The sequence below is a fragment of the Odontomachus brunneus genome, unplaced genomic scaffold, assembly GCF_010583005.1.
Source record: "Odontomachus brunneus isolate Ranch 3 - 2012 unplaced genomic scaffold, Obru_v1 Obru_scaffold_118, whole genome shotgun sequence".
Classification (NCBI taxonomy): domain Eukaryota; kingdom Metazoa; phylum Arthropoda; class Insecta; order Hymenoptera; family Formicidae; genus Odontomachus; species Odontomachus brunneus.
This window is the reverse complement of record NW_022639568.1, coordinates 919478-934882: the sequence shown is the minus strand read 5'-3', so window position 1 is coordinate 934882 and position 15405 is coordinate 919478. Positions and strand designations below refer to the sequence as shown.

The 15405-nt window shown below is 39.5% G+C and overlaps 2 protein-coding genes across 5 annotated transcripts in view; one reads left to right on the top strand and one right to left on the bottom strand.

Annotated features, from left to right (window-relative positions):
* The first annotated feature begins 2878 nt into the window (after positions 1-2878).
* On the top strand, positions 2879-15083 carry LOC116849569. Its single transcript, XM_032826851.1, has 2 exons — positions 2879-3031; positions 14380-15083. The coding sequence occupies exons 1-2, from the start codon at positions 2914-2916 to the stop codon at positions 14955-14957; spliced, it is 696 nt and encodes a 231-aa protein (XP_032682742.1). The 5' UTR covers positions 2879-2913; the 3' UTR covers positions 14958-15083.
* Positions 9773-15405, bottom strand: part of LOC116849568 (octopamine receptor beta-1R-like) — a 111608-nt gene continuing 105975 nt past the window's right edge. For all 4 annotated transcript variants that reach the window (XM_032826848.1, XM_032826847.1, XM_032826849.1 and 1 more), the window contains one exon: positions 9773-10109. In XM_032826848.1, the coding sequence (XP_032682739.1) occupies positions 9803-10109 (307 nt within the window). In that variant the 3' untranslated portion in view covers positions 9773-9802. The remainder of the gene's footprint in view (positions 10110-15405) is intronic.

The window sequence follows — 15405 nt, the reverse complement described above, 5'->3', positions numbered from 1 at the left end:
ACGTATGTATATATGTGTATAATATTTTTTTTATGTATAAATGTCACACTCTTCAACATGTAACTTCAACAATATTTCTCGTAAATCAGACGAGTCGCAAATATCGCTCGAATATCCTGGTCTCAGAATTATTATTTTCGATGTTGCCTCGCGTGCGACCACGCATTCGACGAAACCGTAATTGTAACCATTCGCAAAATGTCGAGCGGAATAGTCTTAATACCAATCTAAGGATATCCGCGGAAGTCGCGCGCGCCCATGAGAGTCGAGCGCCGTCTCTCCTTGCTCGTGTCGCACTATTGTCATTAAAGTACTACGAGTTTCCGTGTGTCTTTTGGTGGAGCGCACTTCGGACGATCTGTAACTCGCAAGCGAATCGTCCGGATGGAATTCCAGTCCGGATCTCGCGAGTCGACGCGATCGTGGTTCGAGGTAAAGGAAGGAAAAACAGAAATTGCGCTCGCGAGCGTATCACGAGGTCACATTACGGATATTGTAATACGCGCGAGATTTCGATTTTACACAGACCCGTATTAATAGTCGCTGATTTTCAAGTATCTCTCAAGTGAGATACTCAGATTTGAATTTGGAGTGAGATATAAGTTTTTCCAGCTGAGTGGCGGTTAAAAGTTTAATGCCATAATGATTCAAATCGGCAAACCACCGAGAGTACCTTGTTCAGGAAAACCTCTCAAAAATCAATACAAAAAAACACTCAAATCTAACTCTAAATTCAGATTTAAAACGTATATTAACCCATTAAAGGCCCAAGAGAAAACCTCTAAGGATAAACTTTCAAAAACCATCTAAATTAGGGCAAAACGTCGAAATTTGTTAAAAAGTGAAAAAAAAAATTTGTGTTGGATTTCAAAATTCAAGATGTCAGACCAATATGTCGGCCCAAAAATTTGAAATTTTGATCTATTTGAGTGCAAATCCGTATAGGGAGGGTTTTTGGGTTCGCTGAGTATGAATATGCACTTATTTTTTCAAAATTTTTCAAAGCGTACTTTCATTGAAATAAATCAAAATTAAAAATTTTTGGCCGCCATATTAATTTCCAAAGTCAAAAAACCATTTTTCTTCTACAATCTGCTAAAGTATGATGTTTTGCCCCAAAACAACACCTTCGAAAGGTAGCTTATAATTTGATTGAATTTTTCGCCAAATAACAAAACTATATCAAATTTTCACATTTTTGGGCGGCCATATTGGATCCGCTATTACGAATTTTGAAAAAATAAGTGCATATTCATATTCAGCGAACCAAACCCCAAACCCCCCCTATACGGATTTTCACTCAGGTCTTAAATTTTGAAATCAAATACAAATTTTTTTTTTTTCACTTTTTAACAAATGTCGACGTTTTGTTCTAATTTAGATGGTTTTTGAAAGTCTTAGCGGTTTTCTCTTGGGTCTTAATGGATTAATAGGATACAGCGGGATAAATTGAATAGCGGGGGAATTTTGATAATATTAAACATTTGCGACAATCTCAGAAAAATACGCCTTGTTTTATGTTTGAGGTTAGCATGCTATATATTCATATTTTTATGCTATATATCGTATTTTTCTGAAATTGTCGCAAACGCTTAATTATCCAAATTATCCCGCTATTCAATTTACCCCGCTGTATCCTAGTCGTTATTTGAAATTTGTCTCATGTGAAATCACTCAGATCAAAATACAGAGTTAGATCTGAGCTTTTTTAGTTGGATCATGTATGTGACATTATATTCGTAATCGTGATTCAACTGAAAAAATTCTATCCTAAATTCTAATGAGCGTTTCACTTGAGACAAGTTTCGAGTAATGACTATTAGTACGGGGGAGTCATAGACTTTGTTTGTGACCGTGCGACGAAATTGCGTAACCCTATCGCGACTTATCGCGCGAAATGTGCTCCGTTATGTTTTTGTTTGTTGTTTCTTTTTTTTCGCGCGATAAAAACGTCTCACTGGATCGCCACGCGGATAAAATTTTTCCCGAGGGTATTGGCATTCCTTAACTGGAAAAATATTATGCCGGCTTTTCTGACTAGGATGCGTTCATATCGTTCGAGATGTTTGAAGGAAGAACACGATGTTGAGACAGGTAAGGCCGAATATACATGAAGAACATCGCGGAGTGCCAACCGAGATGCATGCACGAGTCGAAATTTTCATGAATCCTGCAAGTCGCGAACTTGAAGGATCGATGGAGCATCTCGAGGTATAATTCTACACGGAATATTTTGACCTACCTTGACGATGCAAACGGCGATTTACACGTCGTTTTCTTCACGCTGAGGCTCGAAGAAGCGCTCATATTCAGGAATTATTTAACATTCGATTACTTCATTTAATTTTTATTTATCCTGTAGGCCTGTTCTGTAACTTTCAATGACAGTATCATTAAAGGTAACATAATAGTCTGCTGCACTTAACGTTTAACTTTTCTTAATCTGCACTTTTAATCTTTATTCTCAATTTCAATGATAAATGTATCAACTACGTGATTTATTCAGCTCGCAGAAGGAATGTATAATAGGTAAACGTTAAATATTTAATATGAGCGAATATTTATAAACGTTAAATATATTTAATGATCTGATATAAATAAATAATTGATATGAGCAAATATTACGCTAACAAATTATGGGATTGATGTGTGAGTAAAACAACCTTTCTTACTAATGTTATGCTTAGAATATTTTTTTCCTTTTTGTTCTAGAAGAATCCTTGGAATACAAAAGGATACCACTAAGGATGAAATTATATTTCTTGTTTTAGAGGTGTGTGTGCTCGCGTAGCATTCTGTGATAGCTCGCGATTTATCAATATACAAATATTAATTAACGTCATATTCCTGATCGACTCGTATTTTTTCACGCAGGATTGAGTAGCTGGCCACGATGACGGCCAGGATTCCAAAATGCGTTACAGGGCGCAGGATGCAGCGGTAGTCGGCAACCAAATTTGCAACTGCTTCTTTTTCACCTATTCTAGAAAATCTTCGAATCTCATCGCGACTTCTAATCCCAATAAAAAAGGTAATAACGAGATTATGAGAAGAGAAAGTTTCACAAGGTTTCCTCTGTTCTTATTATTTAATACTTTATCATAATACTCTATCTGCAGTCGAGTAAATTATATAATTAATATGTTGCTCATTGCAATTAAGGATCAAGTAGAATTAAGTGCAGCTAGACTATTGAGAATATTAAATCACGTTCAAATAAGTCCTCTTTTGAGCCTCATCAAAATAACAACAAACAATCATTTGTAGCATCAAGGACAATAATTTGTATAACGTACCTCGAGATTCTCGACTGATTCTTCCAGCTCGACAAAATTCATAAGCTTAATGTAGAATCTTGAAATTTCATTTTTGAGAGTGCATTCTCCCTTATCGCCCAAAAAATCCATTTATATATTTTTATATTAAAATAGTGAAAGATTAATCTTCCACAGTCAGCAGCAAAAGAGTCGCGACATATTTCTCTTTGATATACCTTGAAGTACACAAAAATCAGACAACTTTCGCGATTAGCTTCCAAATGCTTAAGTTTGACAATTTCAACGACCTCTCGTCAAATTGGCGCGACTCTTCGTCGTTGTCGTCGACTTCGCGTATGGTAAATTCTCTAAACCTTCAAATTAAAAATATACATCTGAATAATGCGTTAATCGCCGTAATGTATAAATTTTGACTTAATATGAATGCATTCCAGTCACGCGACGCCTCGCGATATATTATTCGACCAGAATCCCCTCCACGCGGAGAGTCGCGATCCGCCGAGTCGCTTTAGCGCCGGGAACTCCCGTAAACATCGATTTACAACGTTGCACATTACGTTACGTTACATTACAGGACACTAGCCGTTTACGTTAACGTCTAACAGATACGTGATATACGAGCGGATCGAGTCGAGTCGAGCGATATCGCGGCGATTTCGCGCCTCTTTACTGATGAAAACAAATGAAACGACACGAGGAGACCGATATATTTTTATTCACCGTTGTCTCTTTCCTCCTTTCTCTCTCTTTATTTTCTTTCGTGAACTTTTGCGAACATTTATCCCGACACATTCGCGTCGGATTGTTATCGCCGATTTTCGATTTCTGCCTTTGGTTACGACAGTTTCGTAGACGCTTTCGTAGAGGACGACGCGCGATGTGTTGCCATTTCCGAAGTCGGGAAACGTCGCGTCGATCGCTACTTTTCGCAGCCTCCAGTACACTCGTTGACAGAAAGGTTGTCGTAATTTTTCGAGCGAGTTTGTGAACTCTCCCGTCTTGTCCAATAAGAGCATTCTCCTTATTGGACAAGACGGAGAACTCAGCAATTTTTTCACCCGAATAATTACGGACTTAGCCTTCCGAGTGTACAGTCAACGTTATGTATACCATAAATCGAGAGTCACGCAAACTTTAGTCTTACACATATATACATAAGGCTGAAGATGTTATGTCGGATTAAGATCATTATTTGTAGTAATCATAACTATTGATTATAATAATTATAATAATTAATTTGATAATTATATTATAATTATAATATAAAATTATAAAACATTATAATTTAATAATTTATAACATTTAATTATAGTAATTTCTCATAATGATCAATAACTGGTAATTATCAAATTGCCAATTTATCGTAATTAACGGTCGTAATTACTTAAACCGAGTAAACAATACTTGGTTTAAATGAAGAGAATTTTGATTTAAATAAATATGTGTATTAAAATAGCTCCCGCCTAATAAATATTTTTTTAATTTTTATATTTTTTCTTAGTGTGCTTACCGAATAAATATATTTTTTATTCTTTAGATACTTTCTTCTCTCAGTGGGTAAGAAATGGTGTGGTATACGCTGACTGTACATATGTGTTATCATGAACGATATTTTCGGGAAATTTAAGATCCCGGCCGACAGATAACGGTCGATACGGCATCACTGTTGCAGAAATCTCTGGAGAGAAGAATGGAGAGAAGAGATGCGGCCGCGATATCGCCCGCGCACTCGATCGGGGCTTACGTTAGTGATTGTTCTGCACTCTGGAGTATACGTGACTAGATGTGTACGTGTGTGAGCGTGTGTTTGTGTACGCGCGCGTGCGCGCGAGTGTAAACGGTATTTTGCCTCGCGGTCTGCCAGACAACGAAAAGGTAAAGAAAAAAGAAAAGCGCGGCGAAAGAGCGAGAAACGCTGAAATTATAAATTAATGAATCGCTTGCGTTCTGCGAGACCGACTCGTGAAGTCGATTCATCGTGTGTACTTTCGAAAAATGTATGCCGAGCCAAATGAATGAGTATTCTCAGGCAAAGCGAGCGAGTCATCTTGAAAAAGAGAAAACGAATCTTGCTTTCCACGCAAGAGGAAATGTCAGAAACGTTATGCTCTTTTTAGACGGAGAATTCATTTATCAGCGATTCTACCGGGCGCTCTTTCAAACTTCACGGCGCTTTGGAAAGATGAAAATTTTAGAACAATTCCTCCACTCAGAAGAAAAAAGACCAGGTAATTGTGCTAATTTTCGCTTTTTCTGGCGCCTCTGACGCAGAAAGTTTACATTCCGAAAAAAGCGCTAAATCACACGATCGTAGAAATAACGCGCGTTCGAGGCTCTCGTTTAACCTTTTTCCGGTCTAGCCGGTTTTTGCGGCTTTTTAAAGGAAAAACACATTTTTTCATAATAAAAAAAAATACGTTTCTCCAATAGAAGTTGATTTTTCACAAATCACTGTTACAGGAAACTAATCATTTCGCTGAATTGAGGAAGCAATGCATCATATGTGATGCATCCACGTCACGCAAAGATATCGTACATACCGAGGGAAAATTATAGTCCTCTCTTTTCGTATAAATTCTTTTCGATTTCACTGCGTTTTTAGTAGGCCAAGTGTGGATTCTCGGTAAGGTTTATCTTGCCAAGAAACAGTTAACGTTTTCACAGTAAATCTCGTTGAATATATAAAATATAATTTTTTAATAGCATATTTCAGTTCCTGAGGTAAAAGTAGCTCACATGAGACGAAGGGACAGTCAATTACGACAGAATGCCGATATATTCTTTGGTCACAAAATTCTACATAGTGATCTGTACTACAAAATCCTCCCCGTATACGACGTGCCTAGACAGGGAAAGGGTTAGGAAACGAAGGATCCGCAAATCAGGACCGCAATTAGTTGTGGTGAATAAATGATATAGCAACGTCAACGAGCGACAAGCAACAAAACGGCAGCACTTACGTCTTATCGTTGCGTAGAATTTACTTTCCGTGTTTGTGTGTGTGTGTGTGTGGAGGAAATTTGTTTGTTCGTTTATATATATATATACATATATAATTCTGTTTCATCTTTGGCATCTCCATCCTTCAACGTGCTTTCATAAATATCTCTACTCTGATAACGATTCATATCACTCACTCTTTCACTTTCTCCCTCTCTTTCTCTCTTTCTCGCTCTCGCTCTCAGTTGCGGGAGGGATGATATACGCTTCAACATTTATCCTACACGAAATTAATCTCTCGAGTCTAAGCTGCTGGGATTCGTATTTACAATGATACACATCACGTCGCGCCGCACAATCGCTAAATACCGTGCTATTATCGTAAGTCCCTTTGATTATAACGAAACACCGCCACGGTGATTATGTACAAAGTGATCCCCTAAACGACGACGCGTCTCCATGTCGAGCGGAACAGCCTCGTCGCCCACTTCCCGGCTTCCTCTCGTTCTCTCTCTCTCTCTCCCTCTGTCTTTCGCTCTTAGTCTCCTTTTCTCGCCGTGTCTGCCATCCTCAATTCTCCCCCGGCCTGTACTGTCTTCTGAGTGTTCTGGAAGTCCTTCAGTGCTTCGCGTCTCAATTTTTTATTGCTTCGTTAGTCTCAATCTCAGATTTGCGAACTCTTCTTCCCGCGACGAGTCCTGGAATCTCCCCTCGACGGGAATCGCCGGGCACGGAGGAGAGTGTTTTTGAGCAATTAGCGCGGGCGAAGGTAATGAACCTTCGCGCGGACCACATAAAATAAGCTTCGTACAACGAAAGCTTGTATTGTCCCGTGAATTTCGGACGGACCGCGCTCCAACTCATTAAAGTGGCACGTTTTTCAAGCCGAGGTTTTATTCCCATTGTGGAATAATCTCGGAATACAAATGATCCCGGAAAGTAATTAAAATTAAAGTATCAAAACCCCTAATTCTGAATCCGCGAAGGACGGTAATAAACTTGCGTGGTAATAAATAATCGTGTCTTGGTGTCTCGAAAGTGGAGCACGCGAACTCTTGCTCTGTCTCTCCCTTTTGCTCAGCCACGAAATCAGTAAAGTGCCATCCGGTGGCACCGTTAAATAACTCCAGAACGAACTCTCGGCATGAACGACTTAAAGACCGCTTCACGTGATCCCGACGCATCCATCTGATATCAATTAATTTTTAATGTGACCGCACAAGCGACCTGATTAACTACACGGAAAAGAAATATTTGCTGTTGAAAATCTTATTAGCTTGGCGAGTCTGTAGCAATATACACAGATGGTTTTCTATTTTAAAATAATTTAGATTCCAAGCTGGTTGAGAGATCATTGATTGTTCAGATAATTAATTGACAAATTTGTGTATATCTTAGCACGGTAGATTTGTCGTTGCAGCAAAGAGAAACTTCACTGAAACTAATAGAAAAAAAATATAATAGTTTAGGACACTCAACAAGATATATTTCTGAAGATTAACTAATTCTTTTACTGTTACATTGAAAGGAATTTGGAGCATTGACGTGAATTCTATTAATAATTAATTTCTCAGATAACAGAAGTTAGCTAAAACAATATTGTGTGTTCATAGTGATAAAAATCAAAGACAATTATTCACCATGAGCAATAGAAAATATAGTTTAGGACACTCAACAAGATATATTTGTCGAGACAAATTTTTTGTCGTTGAAGGAAATTTGGTGCATCAACGAATTCCATTACAGCTAATAATTAGTTGCCCTAACAAACGAAGTTAGCTAAAGCAACATTGCGTTTGCAACCCGTCAAAACAGGAATGAAAGTACAACGATAGTTCAGATAATAGCCCCACGACGCTACAGACCCGTGGACAGACGTTTTACTGCAGAAAAAAAGGTAAACAGCTAATAGTCGATGGTTATGTAGTCAAAGACGCTCCGTCGTCGCTGCGTCGTCTCTCTGCTGAAAAGTTCGTGTCCGACGTTATCGCGCGGCCGGCATAAAATATTACTGAAATCGGAACATCAATCTGCCGTCGGACGCGAGCCTTATTTACGGACCTGATAAAACGCCGCGGCAGAAATAGACCCGCGGGGCCGGCCTGCCGTCGAGCGTGTCCCTTAAAATAGGTCGATCGCAGGACGAAACAGACAGGCGCGCGCATCGCATCCTCCGTGCCTATTTGGGGAACGATGAACTCCTCTCTTTCGCGAAGTCTCTCCCGCGAGAGAACGGCAATGCTACGTGCCGATATTGCGACGCGTGCAGGTATTCGCGCGAGCACTCGGCGCGTTTTTAATTTCAGACGGATGCGGTGCGATGGAATTCCGCGATGGACCCGCGACGAGTCGAGTTTCCGCGTAAGGACGGCCATTCTGTGAGCGTACGCTGTAATTTCCACGATGGACCCGAGCGGGCGAATTTAATGGAGCGGTGTTAATTTTAATCGACAAGTTTTCAGTCGAATTGGACGCACGCGCCCTTGCCTGTAATAAGATTCCCCGTGCGAGAGTTTGGCGTGAACTTGGTGCTGAGTTCGGACTAATGTTCACTTTAACGCAAGCTCCTCGACCGGGCAAGCATAATTTAAGATTAGTAAAATTTAGATTAATTCGCAATAATTGAGTCCGATGACGAAACAAAACACAGCCTCCATCCTCGTAATTTGATTTGCATCTAATTATTTTCGGAAATTAAACAAAAATATTGTGTCAAACGTTTCAATAGTAATCGTAATCGAGTCGATGGAATAATTATTTGCAATCATTTTCAAGTTGGTGAAAGCTTAATTTGAATTGAATCCGCGGCAACTTTAATTTTAACGCAAGCCGAGCTCTTCAGCCGAGTAAATATAATTGATGTGATAAGATCGACTGATAAGATCGTAATTTGCAGTAATTGAGTCTAATGGCGAAATAAAACACGGTCCCCATCCTCGCGCGCACGCGTAATTGGATTTGCATATTTTTTCGGAAATTTTACATTCGGAATTTTCAAATATATCAATGAAACAAAACGTGATCCCATCTTCTTGATCTCGCTTGTCTTTCAAGGCACGCGCCTTAAGAGCAAATGTAATCGAATCAATGGAATCGTTATTACCTGCGACAACACTCAAGCTGAAGTGCGATCCGTCCAAGAAATTCGCCGTATTTCGTCCTGAAATTTCCGCAGATCAAGTTTCCCGAGGCTCACGTCGGGCGAGAGACAGCGAGAGGAAGACACACGGTTGGGGAAGCCGGCCGAAGTGCGATTCGACGTAGAGCCGTAAACGTGTGGCTCCCAAACTTCCGTTCTATCTACAGCGAACGCTCGCACACTCAATCAGGCGTCTGGGAGTGATTCCAAACGCGGAAGGGCACATGCACACACACGCGCGTTCCGGGAGAGAAACAATCCCTGCCTTTCATCCCGTCGCGTCCATCTTACGTGAGATCATCTCCGGGAAATGCTGTTTCGACGCGAAGTCACGAGGGAATGTGTGCTTGCGAGCGTGCAAACGCTCCTCTTCGTCGACCGAGCGTACTCTCGGCCGAGTCACTGCCGGCGAGGAGAGAGGTCCAAGGAGTTCGCGCGCGCGAGTTCAGATGCACGCCTCGATGTGCACGTTGGTCATCTCGCTGTTGCGCAGCTGATTGTTGACGTGCAGCTCGGAGGACGCGTTGCTGTGGACGAGGTCCTGTTTGCGGTGCACCTGACGCAGGTCGCGCACCGGGCCGATCGCGCGACAGCAACTCTCCAGGGTCTTGCGGAAGGCCGCGCGGAACTCGCGGTTGAAGTACGCGTAGATGAGCGGGTTGAGCGCGCTGTTGAAGTAGCCCACCCAGAACACCACTGCCACGACCACGTCGCCGCTCTCGCAGGAGTCGCATAACGCCGTGATGATGTACCTGCGAGACAGAGAAATGGAGAAGTTAATCGGGTGATCAGTTGATTGAGTAGTGCGATTTTTGGAAACGGTACTTCTCGGCCGGCTGCGTTTAACAGCTGAGTTCTCATACGTATGTATGTACTTATCGGTTATCTCGCGATAATATAGTCGGGAGGTTCAGTCATCAGACAGAAAGGGAGAGTCAAGGAATTTCTAGGTGAAATATATATAGTGGAGAGGGAGATGAATCAGAGGGTTGAGAGGGAAAACGTGAGCTACGACATATGTGTGTGTAAGAAGTACAACATTAGGATACACACTGTGATAAAAATTACGTCAAAATTACATATTTTTCTTCAAAGTTTCTGTGAAGCTGAACTATACTGAAATTGTGGCATAAAATAATAAATAGAGCGGTCAAGTTTCGCTTGATTTGAGTATCCGAGATCGATAATTAAATATTTCGAGTGTGTCACGTTCAACAAGTATTTCGAATGGACAGATAATATGTAAAATCACGCCATCAGAATGCGACAGATTCGTAACGAGTGGCGCGCGAAACGCGAAAAAGAGGAAGCTGGAAGCGCCCCTCTTGTTCGCGCCGTGACCTACATGTACCTGACGTCGAAATTGTTTCCATCGACAAGGGAAGAGTGGATTTACGGGCTTCCAAGGGGCTGGATTCGCCCACGACAACCCTCTCTTCGTCTCCACGGATCTATGCGCCACGTTGTGTTATACGATTTCTCCCTCTCCCGACACCATTATCGAGACTCGATTCAAACGTACAAACAAAACCAGAGTAAAGAAGCAGCAATTGAGTCAGTCGCCCAATGCTAAAACCGCATGATCTCGTGAAGCTAAGCTTCTCGGAAATTAAAGAAGAAGCCGCTCGTCCAGGAAATAGCAGGAAATAATTGGATTTCTCATATGAACGATACGTGTTAATTCGTAGAAAAAGCTCGTAGAAATTCGTAGAAATAGTTTATTATTACCCCCGGGGCAATGCTTCTTAAACTTTGCTTTTTAGTTAGCCTTGTATTGCACACTGGGAAGATATTATAGTGAAAATCAACAACAAAATCTTTGTAATCTTGGACAATACAGATTGATGACCGAAAGATGTATCTATCTATTTAAAATGTTAGGCATATTTGATTTTTTATTATAAAATTATTATAATTATTGGAATATCTTTTTATGTCGTATATTCAGTAAACCTTCAAATTTACAATGTTTATAATAATTTACAATGTTTATTATGTTTTTAATGTTTATAGTAATATAACTATTTATAGTGTTAATTTCAGTACAGAGTCTAGCTTTACGAAAAAACATTTAAACGGAAAAAATTTAAGTTTAACTTAATATTTACTACAATATTTTCTTCGTGTAAAACATAAAAATTTTTGGCATATATTTCACATGTATAAGATTAAAATAGCTTTATATATATATGAGCTTAATCTTGTATTAAAATTATATTAATTATTTGATAATATAATAATATATATATATATCCCTCTGTGTAAATATAATATTTTAATATTATATAATATAATATTACATTTAATATAATAATATTATATTCTCTTATTAATTATATTGATTAATCAGGCACATGTAATAAATCTTTATACAAATAGATTTTTTTTCATTTTTTAAAATATATTTTTGTAATATTCGCAACACACACAGCTAAATACTTCATATGCTCCAACGTGCCGTAACGTATTGTTTGAAAATTACTGCCCTAGGTTATACTCTCTGAGAACATGCAACAATTACAAAATTTATACGTAACTGAATGTGTGGCGCAATGCAAATTTCGTGATCATACCTTTGCCTCGTTTGGTTTGCCAGCAGTTGAAAACGCTATCAAGACACAGTTCAATGTTGAAAAATATTGCAATCACTGTTCGTAGCTTTTAAAGTCTAATTTGGTGGTTTGCCAGAAGGTAGGCACATAATCTCGACTTAAATGAGGTCAGGCTCTTCGTGATGTTCTAACATGTTATGAAAGATTATTTATTACATGGAAAGGAGCGAGGAAAGGGAAGAGAGAAAGAGAGAGGGAGGGCAAGAAAGAATACAGAATATTGCGAATATCTTCTCAAAATTGTATCGATTTTTTGCCCGGCGGGCAAACATGGAAGATTCTAAAACTTGTGTGACGTGTCGCCCGAAACATTTTCATGACGCATGTGCGTATTTTTATTCTCTTTTTCCCGAAACTAACAAGGAATACCAAGCAACTCAAAAATTCAAAAAATTCTGAAACTTTATGTGCAAGTAGAGTAGTTCATCCGTAACACAAAACTATTTTTTATTCGTGTGGAATTACAGTTTTACAGGGTATTTTAATAAAAAAATTATTGGGGTAATTTTTAATAAAAAAATTTTTTTAAATAGGGGTGAGGTTGAGGATATACAATAAATAAACAATTAAAACTTTTTTTTATTATAGATCTAAAATACTCTTAAAATAATTCAATTTTTATTTTGGAAAATTTTTTCTTTCTCTTATAGTTTCAACGATATTTGCTTCAAAAGAAAAAAACCGATTTTTTTTCAAAGAGGTGTTTCATTCCCTAAAACTGTAATCCGCATAAACAAAAAATTGTTTTATATTACGGATGAACTCGTCTGCTTGCACCCAAAGTTTCAGAATTTTTTGAATTTTTTAGTTGCCTAGTGTTCTTTGTAAATATAATTTCGTACCACTGGACTATTTCCAACATCAACCCCTCCAGATGAAAGCGCAAGGCTCTGCGCAGCTTTCGTACGTCGCGTCGATCCGTTATTTGTATTAACGCTATCTCGCTTACGTGCGGATCGATTGTCCATCGATTGCACTCCGGCGCATGAAAGATACTTGAATAAGTAAACAGAGGGGACGAAGGAGGTGATGGGGCGGAGGAAGAGGAGAAGAAAGGGTAAAGCTGTCGCGAGGCACGGGCCGTTGCATAAGAAGCGGGCAAGAAATCGAGTATCGATCTGCGGCGGGAGTTACGTTACCGCGGCCGTTGTTGGGGCACGAGCGGAACGCGGATGAATGTTTTACAGATACTGAACGCACGCGCGCGCGACGGTCAATGAGAATCGACGTCGCAATGTTCGCTCGGCGTGTAAAGAACCCCTAACCCATTCACATGCGAGGATGGCCGAGAGAAAGAGAGAAAAAGAGAGAGTGTGATAGAGGGAGAAAGAGAGGGTTGACCTTAACCGGCGTCGATTTATATTCTTAGCCAGTCTCTAGTCTGTACAGTTAATGCACTATTACGAAATACACGTAAGTGTATATACGTAAGTATGTATATGCGCGCGTTCGATTTATATCGAGCGGCGCAAATGCGTACGGAAACAGCGACGCTATATAGGCGACCCGGAGTGAGTTCACCTTTCCGGAAGCAACCCTGCCCGCGAATATCGAAAATAACTGGCCGTAGAGTCCGCGGTGGATTTATTTCGAGTCTGTTCGATCTCTTCGCGAATAGCAGCGGCACGTCCACTGCTGAGGTCGTTCTTTCAAGTGCAATTGGTGTCTTCTTCAGCGAAACGCTGTATTCATAACCGGTGACTCAGTCATGAGCTCGGCACTGCAATCAGTGAGATCTCGCTGAAAGGATCGGCGGATAACAGCGGCTGTTTCCATTATTGATGCAGTTCACAGGCACAGATAGTGTCATCGCACGCGAGGCGCACGGAAGCCGTCGATTCCATCGCCAGAGACACGCGCGCAGAAAAATGCATCCTGCGTTCAAGTGAATGTCGAGGATTTCACGATATTTACATATCCACCATTCTCCATCATAAGTTCATCGTCTAAGCATATATTTTTGCGTATTTTGAGGAGCTTAATATTTCATATACGAAAGCAAAATTTACTCTCTTTGCAAGAATATTATATTTTCGCCTTAACATCTTTGATTGAAATGTAAGCTCATTAGGATTCAAAATTTATTCAAAATACCTTCTGAACGCTGGTAAGTTTGCATTTTGCTTAAGAATGTTAAATTAAAACAAAATGTAGTTTGCTTGTTACATGGAATCGATTCTATCGAGAGAGATTATTCACAAGTTTCAAGAAAATTTAAATTTTTACGTGACACGAATCTGTCAATCATGTGTGTGTGCGTGTGCGTGTATGATGAGATCTTTCTCCTGATTTTTTTTTTGTTGGATAATTGCGCGGTGAAATTTATTCACAATAATGTTCATTATATCTTTATCGACACAATGATTGAATTAAAACAGAACTGAAAGTATCTAAATAATGTATGTTTCAGTGTCCCTGAAGAGCTTAATCGATATTGGATCTTGTGAAATTTTCGAAGATAAAAAGAGACCATCAATTGACAGCAACACGCGCGTGGTAGAATCTGGAATCTTCTCCCTTTCCCCTTCCCGAGCCTTCCCGCGATACCTTCCCGATACGGCCGCCACTTTATTTTTCGCGTCGGCAGTCGTGCTTGTTAGAAAACTTCATCCGACCTATGTTCGCCGGAGAGGGATTCTCCTCTCCTACATATCTCTATTTCCCTCTACTTCTCCCCGATGCGGTTCCCCAACGAGGACAATGCGGCCTTGCATTTCGCCCGCTAACAATTTCATTTCGAAGCATCGTCGTTCGCGTTCGACCGATATTCGTGGCGCGACGGCGACGTTGGAACTTCGCTGGAACATATTCCGCCTATGTACTGAGACTCCCGCGCGACATTCCGGGCTATTACCCGATATTCACCGCGAAATTATTATCGCTCTCGATACCACGACGAAAGGAGCTTCCGCACAAGCGCGCTCCTATAAAATGGCAACCAATACAGAATTGCGCGATCGGGTAAAAAATGCAGCGGTATGTCAATAATATGAAGTAAAGAAAAGAAAATATTATTATGCAAGTCGAAACATTAAAAGTTAAATTCTCCAGAGAAAGAAATTCTCTCGAGGTCGCGAATTAAGGGTATTCTTTCTGTGAACCTAATTATTTTTATCAAACGTTTATTTTTATTGTTGTTGTTGTGTATATGTATCATTTATATTATATTTATATATTTATATCTATCTATATTTTATTTTATTTATATCATTTATATGTTTGTGTATGTGTATATTTTATTTTTATTGTTTTTTTTTATTATTATTATCTCTAAGCGTTATTTTTATCAATATTAATTACAACGTGGAGTTCTCAACCAACCCCTTTTCGAGGTAAGAAAAAATATGACAAAAAACATTAGATAATATTTAAATAAAGTATTTATTTGCAATACTTTAACAAAAATTTTTATTGTTGTTGTGTATGTGTATTTCAT